This window comes from Ursus arctos, unplaced genomic scaffold (genome assembly GCF_023065955.2).
Source record: "Ursus arctos isolate Adak ecotype North America unplaced genomic scaffold, UrsArc2.0 scaffold_30, whole genome shotgun sequence".
NCBI classification, from domain to species: Eukaryota; Metazoa; Chordata; class Mammalia; order Carnivora; family Ursidae; genus Ursus; species Ursus arctos.
This window is the reverse complement of record NW_026622986.1, coordinates 5,158,996-5,175,866: the sequence shown is the minus strand read 5'-3', so window position 1 is coordinate 5,175,866 and position 16,871 is coordinate 5,158,996. Positions and strand designations below refer to the sequence as shown.

Sequence of the window (16,871 nt, the reverse complement as noted above, 5' to 3'; positions counted from 1 at the left end):
CATCTACATGCAAACGTGTGTAGATGCGTTCGTTTCTCTCCCTGTAAACAGCGCTGCTGTGAAAGAGACAGACTTTGAATCCTCCTTGTCATAAACCACTAAATTTTGACTGTCCTAAAACATGGCTTCACTTCTACTCTCAAACAAGCTAAACACATCTTGATCACTGAAAATATCTGCACGTGAGCCCTTCCTTTTCTTCCCCCCTCCCCACATGTTACAGGATCTAGAATTCACTTAACAAAATCAATGTATTGATTTAGTCTCTTCACTATTAACACTTCCTGGATGATCATCACGAGCCTGCTCTTTTTCCTCCTGAAAACACGGGCCTCCCTTACATTAATATTACATCAATAACCTCCCAGTGAACCGGGAAAGCATAAAAAATAAAGATGTGAAAAACAGAGCTTTACCTGACTCACCCATTATCCTGCTGAGGGCAGCGTTTCTCGTGGGGGATTCATCAAGCCCCTCAATCCCACTGTAGAGGGAATGGGAGATTCTTCGTTCTCGATCATCCAACACCGTTTCAATGGGCAGCTCAGGTCCAGAGGGGCTCCCAGGTGACTTCAGCTACAGAGAAAAGGGGGCAAGGGAAAATCAGTATTGGAGGCCCATTAGCAGCATGGGGGAATTATAACAACTTGCCCAAGGCCTGCATCCAACTGGGTACCAAATGAACTAGAACTTTTCACCCTGTACCAAAATAATTTGTGATGACAGCTCTGCCTAATGACCAACTTTCTCTGCCACTTTACACTGTGCCTCCCATGAAGTTCTGTCAGATTGCAACCATTGGAGGAAAAATATGTATATTAAAAGCTTTTTTTTTTTTTAAACTTATTTTGCTGCTTATTTTTTCAATTCAACTGTTAGTATCTGTTGAAGTCAATTTAAGTTATGGTTTAATTCAGAATTCCTGAGGAGATGTCACTCTGCAAGAACAGAAGCTGCAACTAAGCTGTATCTTCTGTGTCCATCACAGGTACATACACCGAACAATTAGCGCTCATCTCTGTGTGTGCTCGCGAGATTACTACGTGCTCTACAAGACCTAAAGACCGCTCGCGAGCTCAGGAGTCTTGAACGATTCACTGAGCCTACATTTCTTCTGCTAGAAATTAGTAAAAACAATTCATTCTATTCTCTTACTGTAATCTTAAATAAAAGATAGCGAGTACCTGAAAAACCACATTAATAGAATACAAACCACAGAGAAGGACCAAATATTCTAATGAAGCAAAGCTGTGTATGTCACAAACATATATGACTGAATAAATAAGCAAAGAATATAGGTCAATTTCCATCACCATGAATTAAAACAGTATGTGGCATTCTTTAAAACAGCTGTGCCTCATAAGTCAGATTCTTTACAAAAATAATGTGAATAAGGAACCTATGTTCATAAGGCCTTGAAACAAATCTGCTTCAAAGAGGAACAAAGCACACTTAACAGCAATCCTCCAAATGTGGGCTCTGAGGTTAACCCCATGGACTAATATCTTATGACTCTCTGGTGCTGGCTTGCAGCCAGAGACAAAGAGGGCTTGGCGCGGAGGGCTGGAGGGGAGAGGGCTGGTGTCGGGTGGGGGGGGGGGGGGGACGCACTGAAGGGGGTGCAGCACCGCCAAGTGGAAGAGAGGACCGCACATCCCAAACAGAGGAAACCACAACGGTTGCAGTTCCTTCATTGGAACAAATTATTATTTCTGTTAGAAGCTATCATCTGTTTAATATAAATGAGATATTTAATGAAGTTCCGAATTGTAGACTTATCTCTCCCAGTTTGATAAGCACTGGGGAGATTTAATGCATTGAAGGGTCAACACAATTACAATTGGAGGCACGTCAAACTGCAGGAGAATAATAAACTCACAGCGCTAGTGAATTAGACTCAATAAGGTTTAAATTGTGAAATGAGGATTTGTTTTATTAGTTTTTTTTTTTTAATTGCAGATTACAACTGACAGCTTCACAGAAAAGTAAATTAAATATTCAAGGTCTTTGGTGTAAAAAAAATAAAAGAACACTTTCTGAAAGAATACTATACCTCACTTCCAAAGTACTTTGGGGAGGTAAAAACAAAAACAAATAAAAGCAATACCCTATGCCATAGGAACAAGTATGTCTGAAAATTTTAAATGAGCACATACACTGAGGAGACTTGCAATCCAAATCTCTATACGAGACCTTCTCGCTGTACAAGTTATTTTATAAGACAAACAACATATCCTCACATTTGCTTAACAGATACATTTAATTGAACTAGATAACTGCAGTTTTCTAGATGATAAAATCCTTAAAACGCTATTCATGAGAAATCCCTAAATAATCTATGAGGCTACTTTAGAATTTTAGAAAATGAAATAAAAATTCCATTAAAAAAAAAAAAAAAGCACATGCAGGCTTTGTAGAGAAAGAACAGTAAGGTGCCTGTTCAGAAAGAACCTCACACTTGAACATTTTCAGGGAAAGAGTCTACACCTCCCCTACCTCCCTAACCATGTCTAATTTACATCTCAAAAGACAGATTTAAATGAAGACATCAGTAGCCTACTACATAAATATTTAACAGAAGATACAATGCCTTTTAATTTCTTTAAAAAAAAAAAAACCTGATTGGGGTGCACAGTTTTGTTTTAAATTTCTTGATGATTTTGTTGTTGCTGTTGCAAGAAAAGGAGTTTAAGGAGAGACACACTATGAGGGCACTAAGGCGGTGCAGCCAAGAGGCAGAGCGAGGGGTCCTGGAAGAGAGTCCCGGGGTGGTCTGCACCCTAGGCTAGCCCCAGGCCCTGCAAGTCCCCTTACATAAAAACCTTCTCCAAGTTAAACTTAATTAGAAGAAGAAACCAAAATAAAAGTACTACAATTTTCACTTTGTGGCTTGTTGTTTCAGGTGCGAAAATGTTCTTCAATCTAACTTAATTCAGTCCCAGGTAGCAGTTGTGCTCGGCCCCCTCAGCTCCACCTCTTGAAAAACGGGAAAGCCCTTCCACCTATTAGAGAAAAATTAGCTCTCAGTTGCGGCAAGATAACTCCTACTGGGTAGCGGTCTTTTCTAAAGTAATCTAGAAATGTATATCACAGGTCCAAAAACATCTTACACTCCTTGAGTGGGCCATTTATTTCACTCTGTGGTCATTGCCCTCATAAAATCATAAGCTATGCATATAAAGATTCACATGAATCAATATTTATCATAACATTATTTACAAAGGTATAAAATTGGGAATTACCCCAATACTGAAAAACAATGTAAATGTAGTCCACACTTAGAAAAGATAGTCAAATGATCATATGTTGCTTTTTTATAATCAGAAAATAACAAATGATATGTAATAACAAAGGAACTGGATACTGTCCAATGAACATGCTTTCCATTATATACTTGGACTACTTTCCTTAGAAAAAGTTAAAATTTGGCTTCTTTTAAAAAACTAATATATTTTCTGCAGGGTTTAGCAAATTCTCATGTTGTAGGTAAGCATGAGTGGGTCAAATGATGTCCTTCACATGGAGAAAATGTACCCCAACATCTCGACTATAAGCACTGAAAACCTGGCATAGACACAGCCCTGATCTCTGCAGCAAGTTAAAGACTGGGTTGCAGTTAGTAACTGGCACAATCTTATTATTCAACATTTCCGTATTTATGGGCTTATTCTGTTTTATCCCCAATGCCTGGAACAGAGCAGGTACTAAGTGAATAAATGGATGAATAAATTAATTTCCAAGTGAATGACTCAGATTTTCCTCAGAATGGTTTGGAAATCGTACGCATACCCGGCCACATGGAAGCAGGCCTAACGCTGAGCGCACAGTACTGTGGAAGGTACTAACATCCAAAGGACAGGTGAACACAGAACAAAGAATAAAAAGACAAGCTTGAGTTTTGGAGAAGAGTGGCCATAGCTCTAGGGTCCAGTTTCAGGCTCTGTTGTCCTGCAGGACAACACTATATCTCCTTCGCATCCTCCCTCACCCCCCCACCTCCACACCCCAGCCCCTTACCCCCTGGGGGCTACAGCAAGAATCAGAGACAAACAGAGCCTCCCTAAGTCATTCTACCTTAAGTGGCAGACCCAAAATGTAACTGACTGACTGATGCTAAAACCCCTGCTTTTATTGTATGCTACCTCCTACGGCAACCAGAATATGAATGGCCTGAACAACACAGTCAGTCAATTAAGCCCACTCACATGTGTAAGAGGAATGGGCACCTTGCTTCTAAATTACTTTGCCACTACCTTGGCCTTGCAGCCATTAAGCAAATCATTTGACCTCTCTGCATTTATTTCTTAATACATAGACTGAAGAGAATCATAAATGATACCTTAGGCCCCTTCCTATTCTAATATAGCTTTCTAATTCTAAGAGGATTAAACCTACAGAGAGAACTCATCTTAAAGTAGTCCCTGATGATTAAGTCCTTCAGAATGGGGTCTAAGGCAAGGCTCACCTGGTCACATTCTCTACCGGTACTAAGACTAGGCTTTACATGAAATCACGTCTAACATATACAATGAGATGACTGCAAGCTATGTTAAACTGCAGTAATTTCTACAAATATTAATCTCCTTGGAACATCTACAATCAGCATAATCGTCATACACAGGTTATATTCAATCCTCAAGGAATGATGTCAAGTATTTACTCCTGTTTCCCTCTACTCTCCTTCAAAGTCCTCAACAAAGGCGTCCTTTGTGATGATAACCAATGTTTCTGTCTCTTGCTTTATGTATTCTGTCCAATGGAAAAGACTTAAGAAGGACTGAAGAAGTTTTTCTCCAAAAAAGTTAATCAATCAGGAGCACAAAACAAGGGGAAGCCATGTCTCTCTTTTTTTTCCCCTAAAGAAACAATTATTGTTTATGAGATGTTTTTATTTACTTTTATTTTTTTTTAAGATTTCATTTATTTATTTGACAGAGATAGAGACAGCCAGCAAGAGAGGGAACACAAGCAGGAGGAGTGGGAGAGGAAGAAGCAGGCTCATAGCGGAGGAGCCTGATGTGGGGCTCGATCCCATAACGCCGGGATCACGCCCTGAGCCGAAGGCAGACGCTTAACTGCTGTGCCACCCAGGCGCCCCTATGAGATGTTTTTAAATGTACTTAAGGAAGAACATTACATGTAAGGGAAGCAAAGGAAAACCAGGATCACTGCCAAAATATTAATGTGGTCACCATCGGTTTTGTTTTTTCTTTTTTTAGAACTTCAATTTCTAATAGTAACTAAGTTATCTTTTCTTCTAAAAATGCGAGCCTTCCCAGGATTATTTCTCTTGTCATTCCATCCCTGCTCAGGTGTCAGCTCTGGGCTGGACAACAAGTGATGGAGAGGTAGGGACATGGCAGATGGACAAAGGTCCCAGCCATCTCAGAATTTACAGTTCCCACGAAAGAAAACCAAAAAGGAAACCACGACAGGGCACTTGCTGCTAGATGAAGGTAAGTACTCTGACTACGGAATACTCTGATGAGAGAAACTAAAATCTAAAAGCTGTCTTTGTGAGGACAAGGAGCAGAATGGGCTCATGGGACAAACCCAGAGGCGACAGAGTATCACCTGAGAAAGTGCAAGCAGCGCGGAGGAGCTCACACGGGCGACGCAGGGACAGGCTGGAGGGGCGCAGACGCCAGTTTCTGCATGTCCCAGGGGGCGAAGGGATGGAGATTGACACCTGTCCTGGAGAGGACAGAAACCTCCTGCAGGGATTTCAGCCAGGAGTGACATGAGCAATGTGTTCTGTGGACAAACCTGCCTGTCTGCACTGTGGAGAGCGGACTGCAGCAGCGAGCCCCGTGGGACAATGGGGCCTGAGGTGGGGTGACAGCAGAGGGGCTGGAGAAAAGTGGCTCAAGGAGAGAGAGATTCTGGAGGCAGAGGCTACCGAGATAGGTCAAGAGTGAACCTGCATCTCCAGCTTCTACGACCGCAGTGTGGCAGGGGTAGGGGTGGGGGGCAAGACCGGGGGGATGAAGTACTCAAGGAGGAACTGGTTTTGAAGGAAAAGCACAAATAAAGTCTTGGGCACTTGTGAATGAGGTGCTTGAGCGACAGACCAGTGCGTATCTGGAACTAGAATAGAATTCTGAGCTGGAAACGGGTTTGTGGGATTCGCTGTAACATCAGTGGTACCTGAAGCTCTCCCAGGGAGCACGCCCGATGTAGAGGATACGGCCCAGGGAGAGCTCCGAGACACACTCAGGATAACAGAGCAGGCAGAAATAAAGGAGCCTCGAGGGGGAGAGAAGAGCCAGAGTGAAGCAGGAGAAAAATGAGAGCAGGTAAGAAGAGATTCAAGATTGGTGGCATTCCAAGATTCCTGAAGAGCCAAGCAAAGAGACTGAGGAACATCTTCCAGAGAACGTCTCAAATGTGCTGTAGAGTGAATTGTAGGGTAAGGTGACCGTATCTACTGTGAACAGTCAACAAATAATTTTTGTAAAGAAAAAAATTAAGATAATATACAGCATTTCCTACGTACAAGAAAAGGGCATGGAAAGATGTGACAAAGTACAAACCATTTTCTTTTTGCAAATTCTCATCGCCTCTGGCTTGAAATTAACATATGTAAACCCTTGATTTAAAGAGGAGTTAGTAAAATATAGTTTTGTGAGATTGTCAAAGACCGGACTCTGGCTGACTAAGAGACCCAGAAGGAGGGAACTCAAGCACATTATTTTGGCTTGAGGTTCATTCATGACAAAACGCTGTATGCTTCTATCAATATTTACTGTAACATAATTTACACGTACTCTCTCGTAATTCAGGGAGATGTTTTTCCAAAGGTAATATATAATATAAGTACAACAGCAGCAAAATCATGTCTTAGGCCTTATGGGAAGCTGAACTGAGCTTTTCTGTCTTCATATAATTCTTTAGTTAAACCCTGTCGGTACCAAAGGCTTCTCGGTAGTATTACAAAGAAAGCACAGCACTCGTGATAAGATTTCGTTTTTGATATAATTGTTTTATAAGCTTATACTCTCCTAAGAAATAGTAATAACCAGCAATGTATGAAAACGATACCATAAGGAATATTGAATATTAAAGTCCATTACTGTCTACTGCAGCTGTTCCCTTAATCATTTCATTCACATAAATTCATATGCAGAAGTAAATGAGACACAGAGATAGCTCAGTGGGACTCCAACTTCATGTGTTTTACAGGACAACAGGGAATAAAACCAGTGCTTTTGTCAAAACATTTTCAGGCTGGTACAGGTTTGTTTCGCTGCTGTTTGGGGAGTATCAGGGACTCATCTGAATCAGGGGAAAGCATGTCCGCATTCAGGATGCTGGTCTGCAGTACCTTTGTTAATGTTTTAAGTGCCCCCAGAACGTCCAATGCTTTTCTGTGAAAGAAAACTTGGAGGAGGTGTTTACAAATTTTAATTTATTTTTAAAGAGACTGAGAATATGAAATATTCTCCAGTAGAATGTAAGTTCTGTGAGAGAAGGAGCCCCATGTGTTTTTACTCACTGACATATCCCAGGGATCTAACACATTTCTTGAATATAGTAGATGCTCAGTAAACATCTGCCAAACAAAGACTGTCCTGTGAATGGGAAATTATCCAGTTTTAGAAAAAGGCCTAATAAGAACAATGTGCTTGTGAACTTACTGTGGAGAATTTTTCAACTAGCACTTTACAGGACTTACCTTAGAAAGGTCAGTTAATAATTTCTGGCAACTAATAAAAACTCTATTATTCAAGAAAACCATTCCAGTAGCCTACTCTGAGGGATTAGCATTTATATTTATCTCATGAAAGTGAATTTTTTTATGTCCCACCGTTCTCTATTCTGAGATTTTTAGTTAAGGTTACATTGTTCTCTTGTCGCTATGGAAATTAATGTGTTAATTACTGTTAACAAATTCGCCATTTGAAAAATAAAAACAATGAAGAAATAAGTCAATAGTCAATAACCTTCCCCAAACTGGTCACCTGTCCATTGACTACCTAACTGTCATTGCAAAATACAAAGGTGCTACAGGATGGCACAAGTGATCAACACAACCTGAACAGCTCGCTTTCTATATGGAACATAGATTTTTAAATTAAGAAAAACACTTCAAACAATTTAGATTTAATTTTCAGTTTGTATGATTTCCTAGTCATTTCCTTTTAGTTGATTTAAAAATGTGCGGAGCTGAGCATTGATTAAAAACAAACTGTACATTTTTAACGAGCTTTGCTCTACAAATTCTCAGCTCCCACCTATTTCCTATAGATGGTACATAATTTATAACAGATCTATGGACCTGGTTTTTTTCAAGTTCTAATATTATCAAATCAATACAGAATTCCTTTTAAATTTTCAAATACCCCACTGTGCCAGAAAGTATGTTTCCACTTACTTTTTTTTTTTTTTTTACTATTTGGGAAAACAGATGATCACAATCTTCAGGAGAGGCTACTCTTCCTACTCACTCCTAATTACGCACTGCTGCATACACCAGAGCCAGCCATGGCACTGTACAACAGTTATCACTCAAAAAGCATGCAATCAAGGGGAAATACTCAACCGTATAGTGAAGGAGAAAGGGGACACAGGTAACAGAACGGGAGACTTACACTTTTGCCAATGTCACAAGAGAAACAGACTCTCCCCTGTCAGGGACTTTGAAAAGAGCCCTCCCATTTTAGATAAGCAAATGAACAAGCCATTGTTGTTTCACTGTTCTCTCTCCCAGGTACAACACTACTGAACAGAAGAGAAACTGCTGGCTCCCAGCAGGAAGGTATGGCCCTGTTTGTAAGAAGAGAACCCAGCGAAAGGTGCCTTTAAGATCCCAGAGTTATTTGTTGAGCTGGCAGCAGAAATACTAATGCACGCTTAAGAATACTCTGATCATAGAATTAAGAGAACAAATCACAGTCCACAATCAATACAATAAAAAGACCAAAGATAATTTTATAATATTTTGAAGGAAAGTCCCAGGACTGGCCATTCTTTGTCCAATATTAGGAAAAGACTTAGACTTATTACAATTTCAAATGCTAGTGTCTTCTTTTTATTTCCTATGCTTTACCTCATTGCACTTGCTTATTCGCCTCGCGACAATGAGTTGGATCATTCCTCGCTTGTTCCCTTCAGTGGACATAGACCTTCTGAGGGTTTCCATGGCGTCTTGGTTTGTCTTGCCCAACAGGGATTCTCCATTCACTGCTATCAGTTGATCATTCACCCGAAGCCTTCCATCCTGGGAAGAAAACAGGTAGAAATAAGTGCTATTAAATAGTCCGTTATAAAAGAATTTGCTTTCTCTTTAGTTAAAAAAAAAAATAAAAATAAAAACAAGGGGAAAGAAAGGAGGCTTTAATCCTAATGGATTATGCCCAATTGAACATGAGCACAATAATGTCTAAGCAGCCACTGCAGCCTGTGTCTATTTCAATCATTTATACATTTGTAAATCAAGTCATTATCATAATCTGTTTACCAAAATAGCATACTAATTCAAAGGACACAAAGTGATTACTTTCTTGCTTCCAGAGACACCCATAGAGGTTATTTACAACTCAAGACAAGAAAAAGCTCAAGGCTGTTACACAATTGCAGAGAAGTGCCCCCTTGACAAACAGGCAGGAAACTTGTTCTCCGCTGGCAAACAGGCTAAGTGACCCACAGGCAGGGGAGAGGGGAAAGATGCGCCTTCCGGTAGGGCAGCTCTGTGCCCAGAACCTAAACTGAGTCTTTGCAGGGATTATCTTCTTTCAACTACAATGACTATGGCTTGTCAATTCTGTGTGACAAGAAACGGGGACTTGAAGCTATGGATTCCATCCTAAAATGAGAGATCATGGAGATTTCTATTAGCTTGATCACGAATGGGGTGTTATGAAGAAAACAAAAGGTGTTACAGCGTTAAGTGTTACAGGGTATCCGAACATGTCACTCCAGAACACGCCATTCGGGCACAAGGACTCTTTTGAGCTGAAGGCAACTGAGAGCTGGCAGATGCAAGAGGAGCTCTCTGTCCTCCCCCTTGCTGGCTGAATACAGGGCATAGAGTTCCTCTTCCAAAGACGACCCCTCTCCTGTCCCTAACCAGAAAGAAAACGACCCTCATCACCAGAGACAGCGATGGCACGACATTAGTCAGATGACAAAACAGGCTGCACAGAAGAAACCTTATCTACCACTAGTTTCCGCCATATCATCCCACAACTGACCTCTCTGAGAAGCCCAAACCTCCTTTTTTCTGGGGGGGGGGGTCTAATCACTGCTCCACAATTTATTGCCCTTTGCTAAAATGGTATCTAAGCTTCTGAGTCTAACCATGTCTTTAGATTTTCTTTCTTTTCTGTACAGCTCCTGTATGTGGAAAATTTTAAATATTAACATCAATAAAATCTATAAACATGCTCTGTTCATGTCTTCTGCAAGTTTAATTCACAGGCCATAGAAACAGAACATAGGAGGGTGGAGGAAAGCACCCCCACACACAGTGTGTATACGTTCCCAAGACAGGAATAGGGTTGTAATGAAATATTTTTGTTAATGGGCATAAGCTGAGGAAAGTTAACATGTGCTTACTTTAGACGCTGCGCCTCCATTAATAATGGACTTGACGAAGATTCCCAAATCTGCATGGTTCTCTTTTGACCGGTTACCTTTGACACTGACACCAAGACCAGCTGATCCTGAATCATTAAGTGGAACTTCAAATGTCAGAAATTCCCTGGTGCCATCAGGTGTGAGAACAATATCCTCATCTTCTGCTTTCTAATAGGAAACAAAATTGCATGGCACGTTATATTCCAATGTTCCTTTCTCACAGCTATTTTTAAAGACTGCTAATGAGCAGTCTTTAATCCTAATAGGCACAGTATTTCCACCAAAGTTCCGTGACAAGCTCCATGATAACGGTGTATCTGCACCCCCTCCAGATGATTCCTGGAACCAGCTGTTAATATTTTTATGTGGCACTTGTTTCAATATTGAAACAAACTCAAACCAGATTCTGAGAAACGTAGGGAAAAATACAGCTGAAGACTGAAGACATGTGGACTCCTAGAGTTTGGGATTTTTTTTTTTTTTCTGGTCTGTTTATATATCCTAAACCACAGGAGAAAAAGTCACAGCAGGAATCAAAATAAATATAACTCATTTGGAATTTCTGATGTTATTAAGAGTTTAATGTCACTAATGGTATATCATTTTCTTCGCAATTAATAATAAGTTGTGACGACAAAGCCAGAGGAAACAGGTATTCATTTTCAGAGAGCCACTAGAGAGCTTTAACCTTCAACATCCATGAGACAGAAACGTCAGAGGACACCTTTCCTCAACACCGGAGCACGCTCCGCCAGCTGGGGGATCGTCTCCACGCAATACGGCTTCATTAATCAGCGTGGTCTGCAAGCTTTGATTTCCTAACTGTAGTCATCACTGCATAAGAAGACTGTTTCAGAACGCAACACATTTAAGACGCACGGACTCCTGCCCAGGCCCCTGAGAACAGCGAGAAGAGCGGGAAGCTGAAAGTAGAGCCTGCCGAACCACGGTCAGAGCACTGCTGTCACTACAACGCTGGACGCTGGGGACCAGGCAGTCTGCCCGCCTCCGCCTTCTCTTCAACAATCCCGCCCACCACCAGGACTTGAACTGCTCACATCTCTACCCAGGGCATCTCCACATAGGTAAGGACAGATTTCTTTTCCAAAGTTAGCATTTCCAACCACATAACAGCGAGGTGGCACAAACTTCAAATCACAGCCAAATGCTCGCCTGGTTCTACCACATGTTCCTACTCTTTTTCCAATTTTGGAATATTTCTCCAGCATCCACCTAGCCACTCAAGCTGGAATTATCAAATTATAATTGAAAAAAGGCAAAATGTCTAATGGTACATAATTAGGCTAGACTACAATGCATCCTCTAAAGTGTACTTGTAAAGACAGTTCAACAGCACACATGAAAGGAGGCCATCGCAGAGCAATGTGGGCAGACTTCAACTTTCTTCTCTGTGTCCCAACAAATGTTTAAATTATTCTAATAACAATAAAAACATAATGATGAAATAACTTTTTAAGCAAATTTAGGGATTTAACGTCACAACCAGATGAAATAATTTTTGGAAGTATAGCATGTATAGATAAAAGATTATTTTTTACTGCAAAAGATGTGTTTTTTTAAATCCCCAAATCCATAATAATGTGATTCGCAGTGATGTTTCTAACTTACTAATATCCACTGTTAACATTTTATGGTAGGATATTCTTTGTGCCATCTTTGCAAAAGACAACCTCATATTTATCAGGACAAAGTATGTTTGGAAAAAATAAAATAAAATCACTAATACATTAAAAGCAGGAAAACCTTATTTAATAAAGAATGCAAAATAAGAACAACCTGAAAAGATACAGGGCGATAGCTATGTTACCATACAAAGCAAGTACATTTCAGTGTCAAAGTCAAAATCAAGCCTAAGCCTGCTTATTATAAAAATGTTAATATTGAAAATATCCCCAGAGAATAATATAGCTCAAATAAAACCAATGTATTGGAGAGAAATAAATACCAAATACTCCTATCAAAATACTGCTATAGCACATATTTACCATGCTAATAGTAATATATGTGTTATATTCTATAAACTTTTTATTCGGACAGTTCAAAACAACTAAAAAGTACTAAGTAATGACTTGATGAATTAATACAGCTATCTCAATACAAAATCTGTTATAAAAACATAATGTATAAGTAAATTTTGATGTCTGAACTACAAAACATTATCAAAACACACCAGAGTGTCCTTCAGAATTATTTCAAATTCAGAAGCAACTGACGGTAAAACGTACTTTGTGAATCAGGTTCAGCATTTAAATTCCTGGAAAAGCTGCATTTAAACAGGTATAAAAACCAAAGACAGTCCTTAGCTGGGCACATTCGGGTCTGATCATTGAGTACATTTGTTTGCCTCAAGTCTGGAAGGTTCTTAATTGTCACTTACTGATTTAGATCTTTTCAGTTTGGCTTTTTAATGTTTACTGATTTTCACATTTCCATAATGTTTTACCAAGGCTTAAAATTCTCATTTATTTTTCTACTTGAAAAATCAAGATAAGGAGCTGACTGAATATATGAAGAAAAATTTTAATCAAGTTGGAATCATTTCCTGACATGCCCTACTCTGAACCTGTCTTAAAGGAGACTATTTTCTCCACAGGAAAGTTTCATTTATTATGAAAACTGCAGGATGGGAATGATATTCTTTTTCAGCTTTCTTATCAAGTCTTAAGTCATTATTATCATTAAAAACATTTAAGTGAGAGATTGTACTTTCCTTTGATATTTCATTATTAATCCATTTGGCTCTTGACATAAGACTGAAATTAATGCCAGCTTTTAGAACTTAATTTTCTGGCAGCAAAATGTTTTAAAAAATTTGCTCTTCAAAAACCATTTTAAATGCCACATTATAGAGAACTTTTTACGGAGTCTTCTAGTATGGAGATCTCTTCATTCTGATACGAAGGAGAAGCTAATTTTCTATCACATTGACGGTTTCCATCCAGATTCCGTAATTTACAACTGTCTGAGTCCAATGCTTTCTACAAAAACACAACAAATGTATTTCATTTGCCTCTCAAGCCATTTGTACATGACCCTGTCACTCAAGTTCATATCACGTCCCTCATGCACACAGATGTATTTTTTGCATTGAAGCAACCTGTCATTTTTTACTTTGCCCACTACTCCACTGGCATTTTTGCTAAGCATCCCAGAACGAGGAAACCTGCAGAATGGGCAGTAGGAAAGCTATCTGTTTTCCCACTATCCTCAGAACAGCAGACAAGATGCACGCGTCTATCTGCAGTGAGACAGAACCATAACCACAGGTGTGCAACACGAGGGCCCAGCCAGGCGTCCTCTTTCCCCAGACAGTGGTCCCATCAGCTGTGGCAGGCCCGCAGGTCCCTCTGAGCCTGCTCAACTGGAAAAATGGATAGATCCAAATGAGAGAGGGAAAAACAGTTGATTATCTTAAGTAGATGAAAACTAATCATGAGCAGAGCCATCTCTGAGCCTCAATACATTAAGACTTAAATAAGAGTGCACAAAATATTGTGAAAAGATGTGATATGTATCCATGTCATAGGAGGCCCTAACATCACAGATGTGAGTCCAAGAGCCGATTTCAGGCTCTGCAAAGAAAGAAATGACTCCACCAACATTCTGCCATTTGTGAAGTAAGAGGAAATAAATATAAATATATAAAATCTGCCTTCAATGCCTGCTAATATATTTCACGCCAATTCCTGACACAGAGTTCCTAAAACCCTTGTAATTTCCTAATAAGAATGTCTGACACAGCGCTACCTAAATCCCTTGGGATTTTCTGGATGTTAGGGGCATCTTTTGTTCTAATGAGGTGACAATTGGTGGATGCCTCGGTGGCTCCTGGATGGGGTCTGGTCACAAAAAGAGCAAGCTCTGATTAAAAGTTTAGAAATTTAGGCCAAGCCCATTCTCCAAGGAGGGGAGAGGGGCTGAAAACAGAGTTAATAATTGATCATACCAATACAATGAGGTCCCCATAAAAATCGCAGAAGGATGGGGTTCAGAGAACTTCGAGGTTGATAAACATATCCATGTACCACAATGGGGCACACCCCAACTCCAGAGGGACAGCAGCTCCTGAACCTGGGAACTTGTAGATTTTCCTCTAAATGTTTCTTCATACGGTTTTCTGTTTGTGCCCTTTAAAATATCCTTTGTAGGGGCGCCTGAGTGGCTCAGTCAGTTAAGCATCTGCCTTCAGCTCAAGTCATGATCTCAGGGTCCTGGTTTCAAGCCCTCCATTGGGCTCCCTGCTCAGTAGGGAGTCTGCTTCTCACTCTCCCTCTGCTTTCCCTCTCCCCCTGCTTGTGCTTTCTCTTTTGCTCACTCCCTCTCTCTCAAATAAATTTAAAAATCCTTAAAAAAGTAAAATATCCTTTGCAAAAAATTGGCAATAGTAAGCAAACTGTGCTCCTGGGTTCTGTGAGTTGCTCCAACAGATTCTCAAACCCAAGGAGACAGCCATATGAACCTCTGATTTGTGGCCAAGTCGGACAGAAGTTGTGTACCCTGGGGACCCACGACTTCCTTATGGCTGCTGAGTGGAGGCAGTCTTGTGGGACTAAGCTCATAACTTGTGGGGTCCACACTAACTCCAGAAAGTATCAGAAGTACATGGTCTGGAAAACTCACATTTGGTGTCAGAAGTGTTGTGAGTGTGAGGAGAGAAATAATAGCAAAGTTTTTTTGCTGCTCACTGCTCCACTATAATTTATTGACTTCTCTCTCACTCCCTTTTCCATTGAGTTAATTTCATTATTGAACAAACGCGATAAATTAAGAACAAAAAAAGATGAATACTTCCACAACAAATAAGAAAGAGATATGAATGAGCAATTCATTAAAGAAAGATGAGCGGACCAAAAAACTAAGTAAAATAATCTACTTGCAACGAAAGACACACAATCAATAAAAGTTATCAAGCTAACAAAGAAAATTACTTTAAGTAATGATACCCAAGAACGCAGAAAGGATGGTGCAATGGGCACTCTCCTGCACGGCTGGCGTAATGTAAGAAGGTCCAACACTTACAGAAGTCGATTTTGGCAATGCCTACCAAGAGCCTCTACATGTTGCTTGCTGTTTAACCAAAAAATAGTACTTCGGTAATATGTCCTAAAACTGTGATCAAGAACAAAGATTTAACTGTTAGGATGTTCACTGCTTTAATACGACAGCTAAACAATAAGAAAAACCCACAGCTATGATAGTAGGTAGATTAAGATATCCTTCTACGATGTAATACTATTCGGCTATTAAAGTGTCTTTAAAAAGTATCCCATTTGGTGAGACCGAAAAACATTTATGACTAAGAAATTGGGTTTTATCCTGTAAGCTTTCTTAACTTCCAATACTTCACCCATCATAAGCCTTGATATCCTATGTTGATAAATTGTTTAATGTCTGCCTTCTCATATCAGTAAAAGCTTTCGGAGGAAGGGACGTATCAGTCTGTCCTTCTGCTTCGGACATGCCATTTATTAGCTACATGATACGTGCCTGGGACGTTATATTTATATATTAGCTCCACAGGTAAAGAAGAAAATCATTAAAAAACACATGTCAAAATGGTGGCACTGAAGTCACAGAATTGCAGGTGATTTTTTTTCTTCTATACTTGACTGATTTTTGTAACATCCATTATACACTACTGTTTTGTAACATAAAAATCCCATTGCATGCCATTTCTTTAATTCTTCTTCCTCTTCAAAAACCCACTGCGGGAAAGAAGGGCTAGGAGCTGGTTATAAATGTTGGGCAGGGGCTGGTGCTCAGAAGGGATACTGCATTTCCTACAAAACCATTACGCCATGGTGACAGAACATCATATTCTCAAGCTAACAAACGGTTTACAGAAGTTAAAGGGAGATTACATTCATTCAACACAAAGAGATTAAATAATATGCAGTTATCACAAAAAGGAACAACTACTCATGTTTTTAATTATGAGGAGGATTTTTTAAATAGAGATCTTGGTTTTTTCATTTTTTTGCACAAAAGAATGACCCTCCAGTCAAAGTTTCTTTAAGTTATATATTTTAATTTATCCCATATGTGAGATGAATGTTTATACACATTATCTGTGCTGATACGTTAAGGTTAATTATTCTTATTAGCAAAGTCAAAATGTCACATCTGGCTTTATTGTGCTCTATTCTAAATCAAGTGGTAGATGTAGAGTAAATAAAATTTAAAGAATTTCTTTGCTTGATAATACAAATACTGATAATAAAATGCTTTATACAGTTATTAATCTGTAATGTTAAGTTAGAAAAAAATCCTTA

General features: G+C 39.6%; 1 protein-coding gene across 28 annotated transcripts in view; it reads right to left on the bottom strand.

Moving 5' to 3' along the window:
* PARD3 (par-3 family cell polarity regulator) overlaps nucleotides 1–16,871 on the bottom strand; it is a 634,782-nt gene that overhangs the window by 222,600 nt on the left and 395,311 nt on the right. For 15 of the 28 annotated variants that reach the window (XM_026483463.4, XM_026483464.4, XM_026483454.4 and 12 more), the window contains 3 exons: nucleotides 10,558–10,746; nucleotides 9,050–9,220; nucleotides 426–576 (listed from right to left, as the gene is read on the bottom strand). In XM_026483463.4, coding sequence (XP_026339248.2) covers nucleotides 426–576; nucleotides 9,050–9,220; nucleotides 10,558–10,746 — 511 coding nt within the window. Of the gene's footprint in view, nucleotides 1–416; nucleotides 577–9,049; nucleotides 9,221–10,557; nucleotides 10,747–16,871 lie in introns of all 28 variants that reach the window. The other 13 variants (XM_026483458.4, XM_026483450.4, XM_026483446.4 and 10 more) reach the window with 1 other exon arrangement.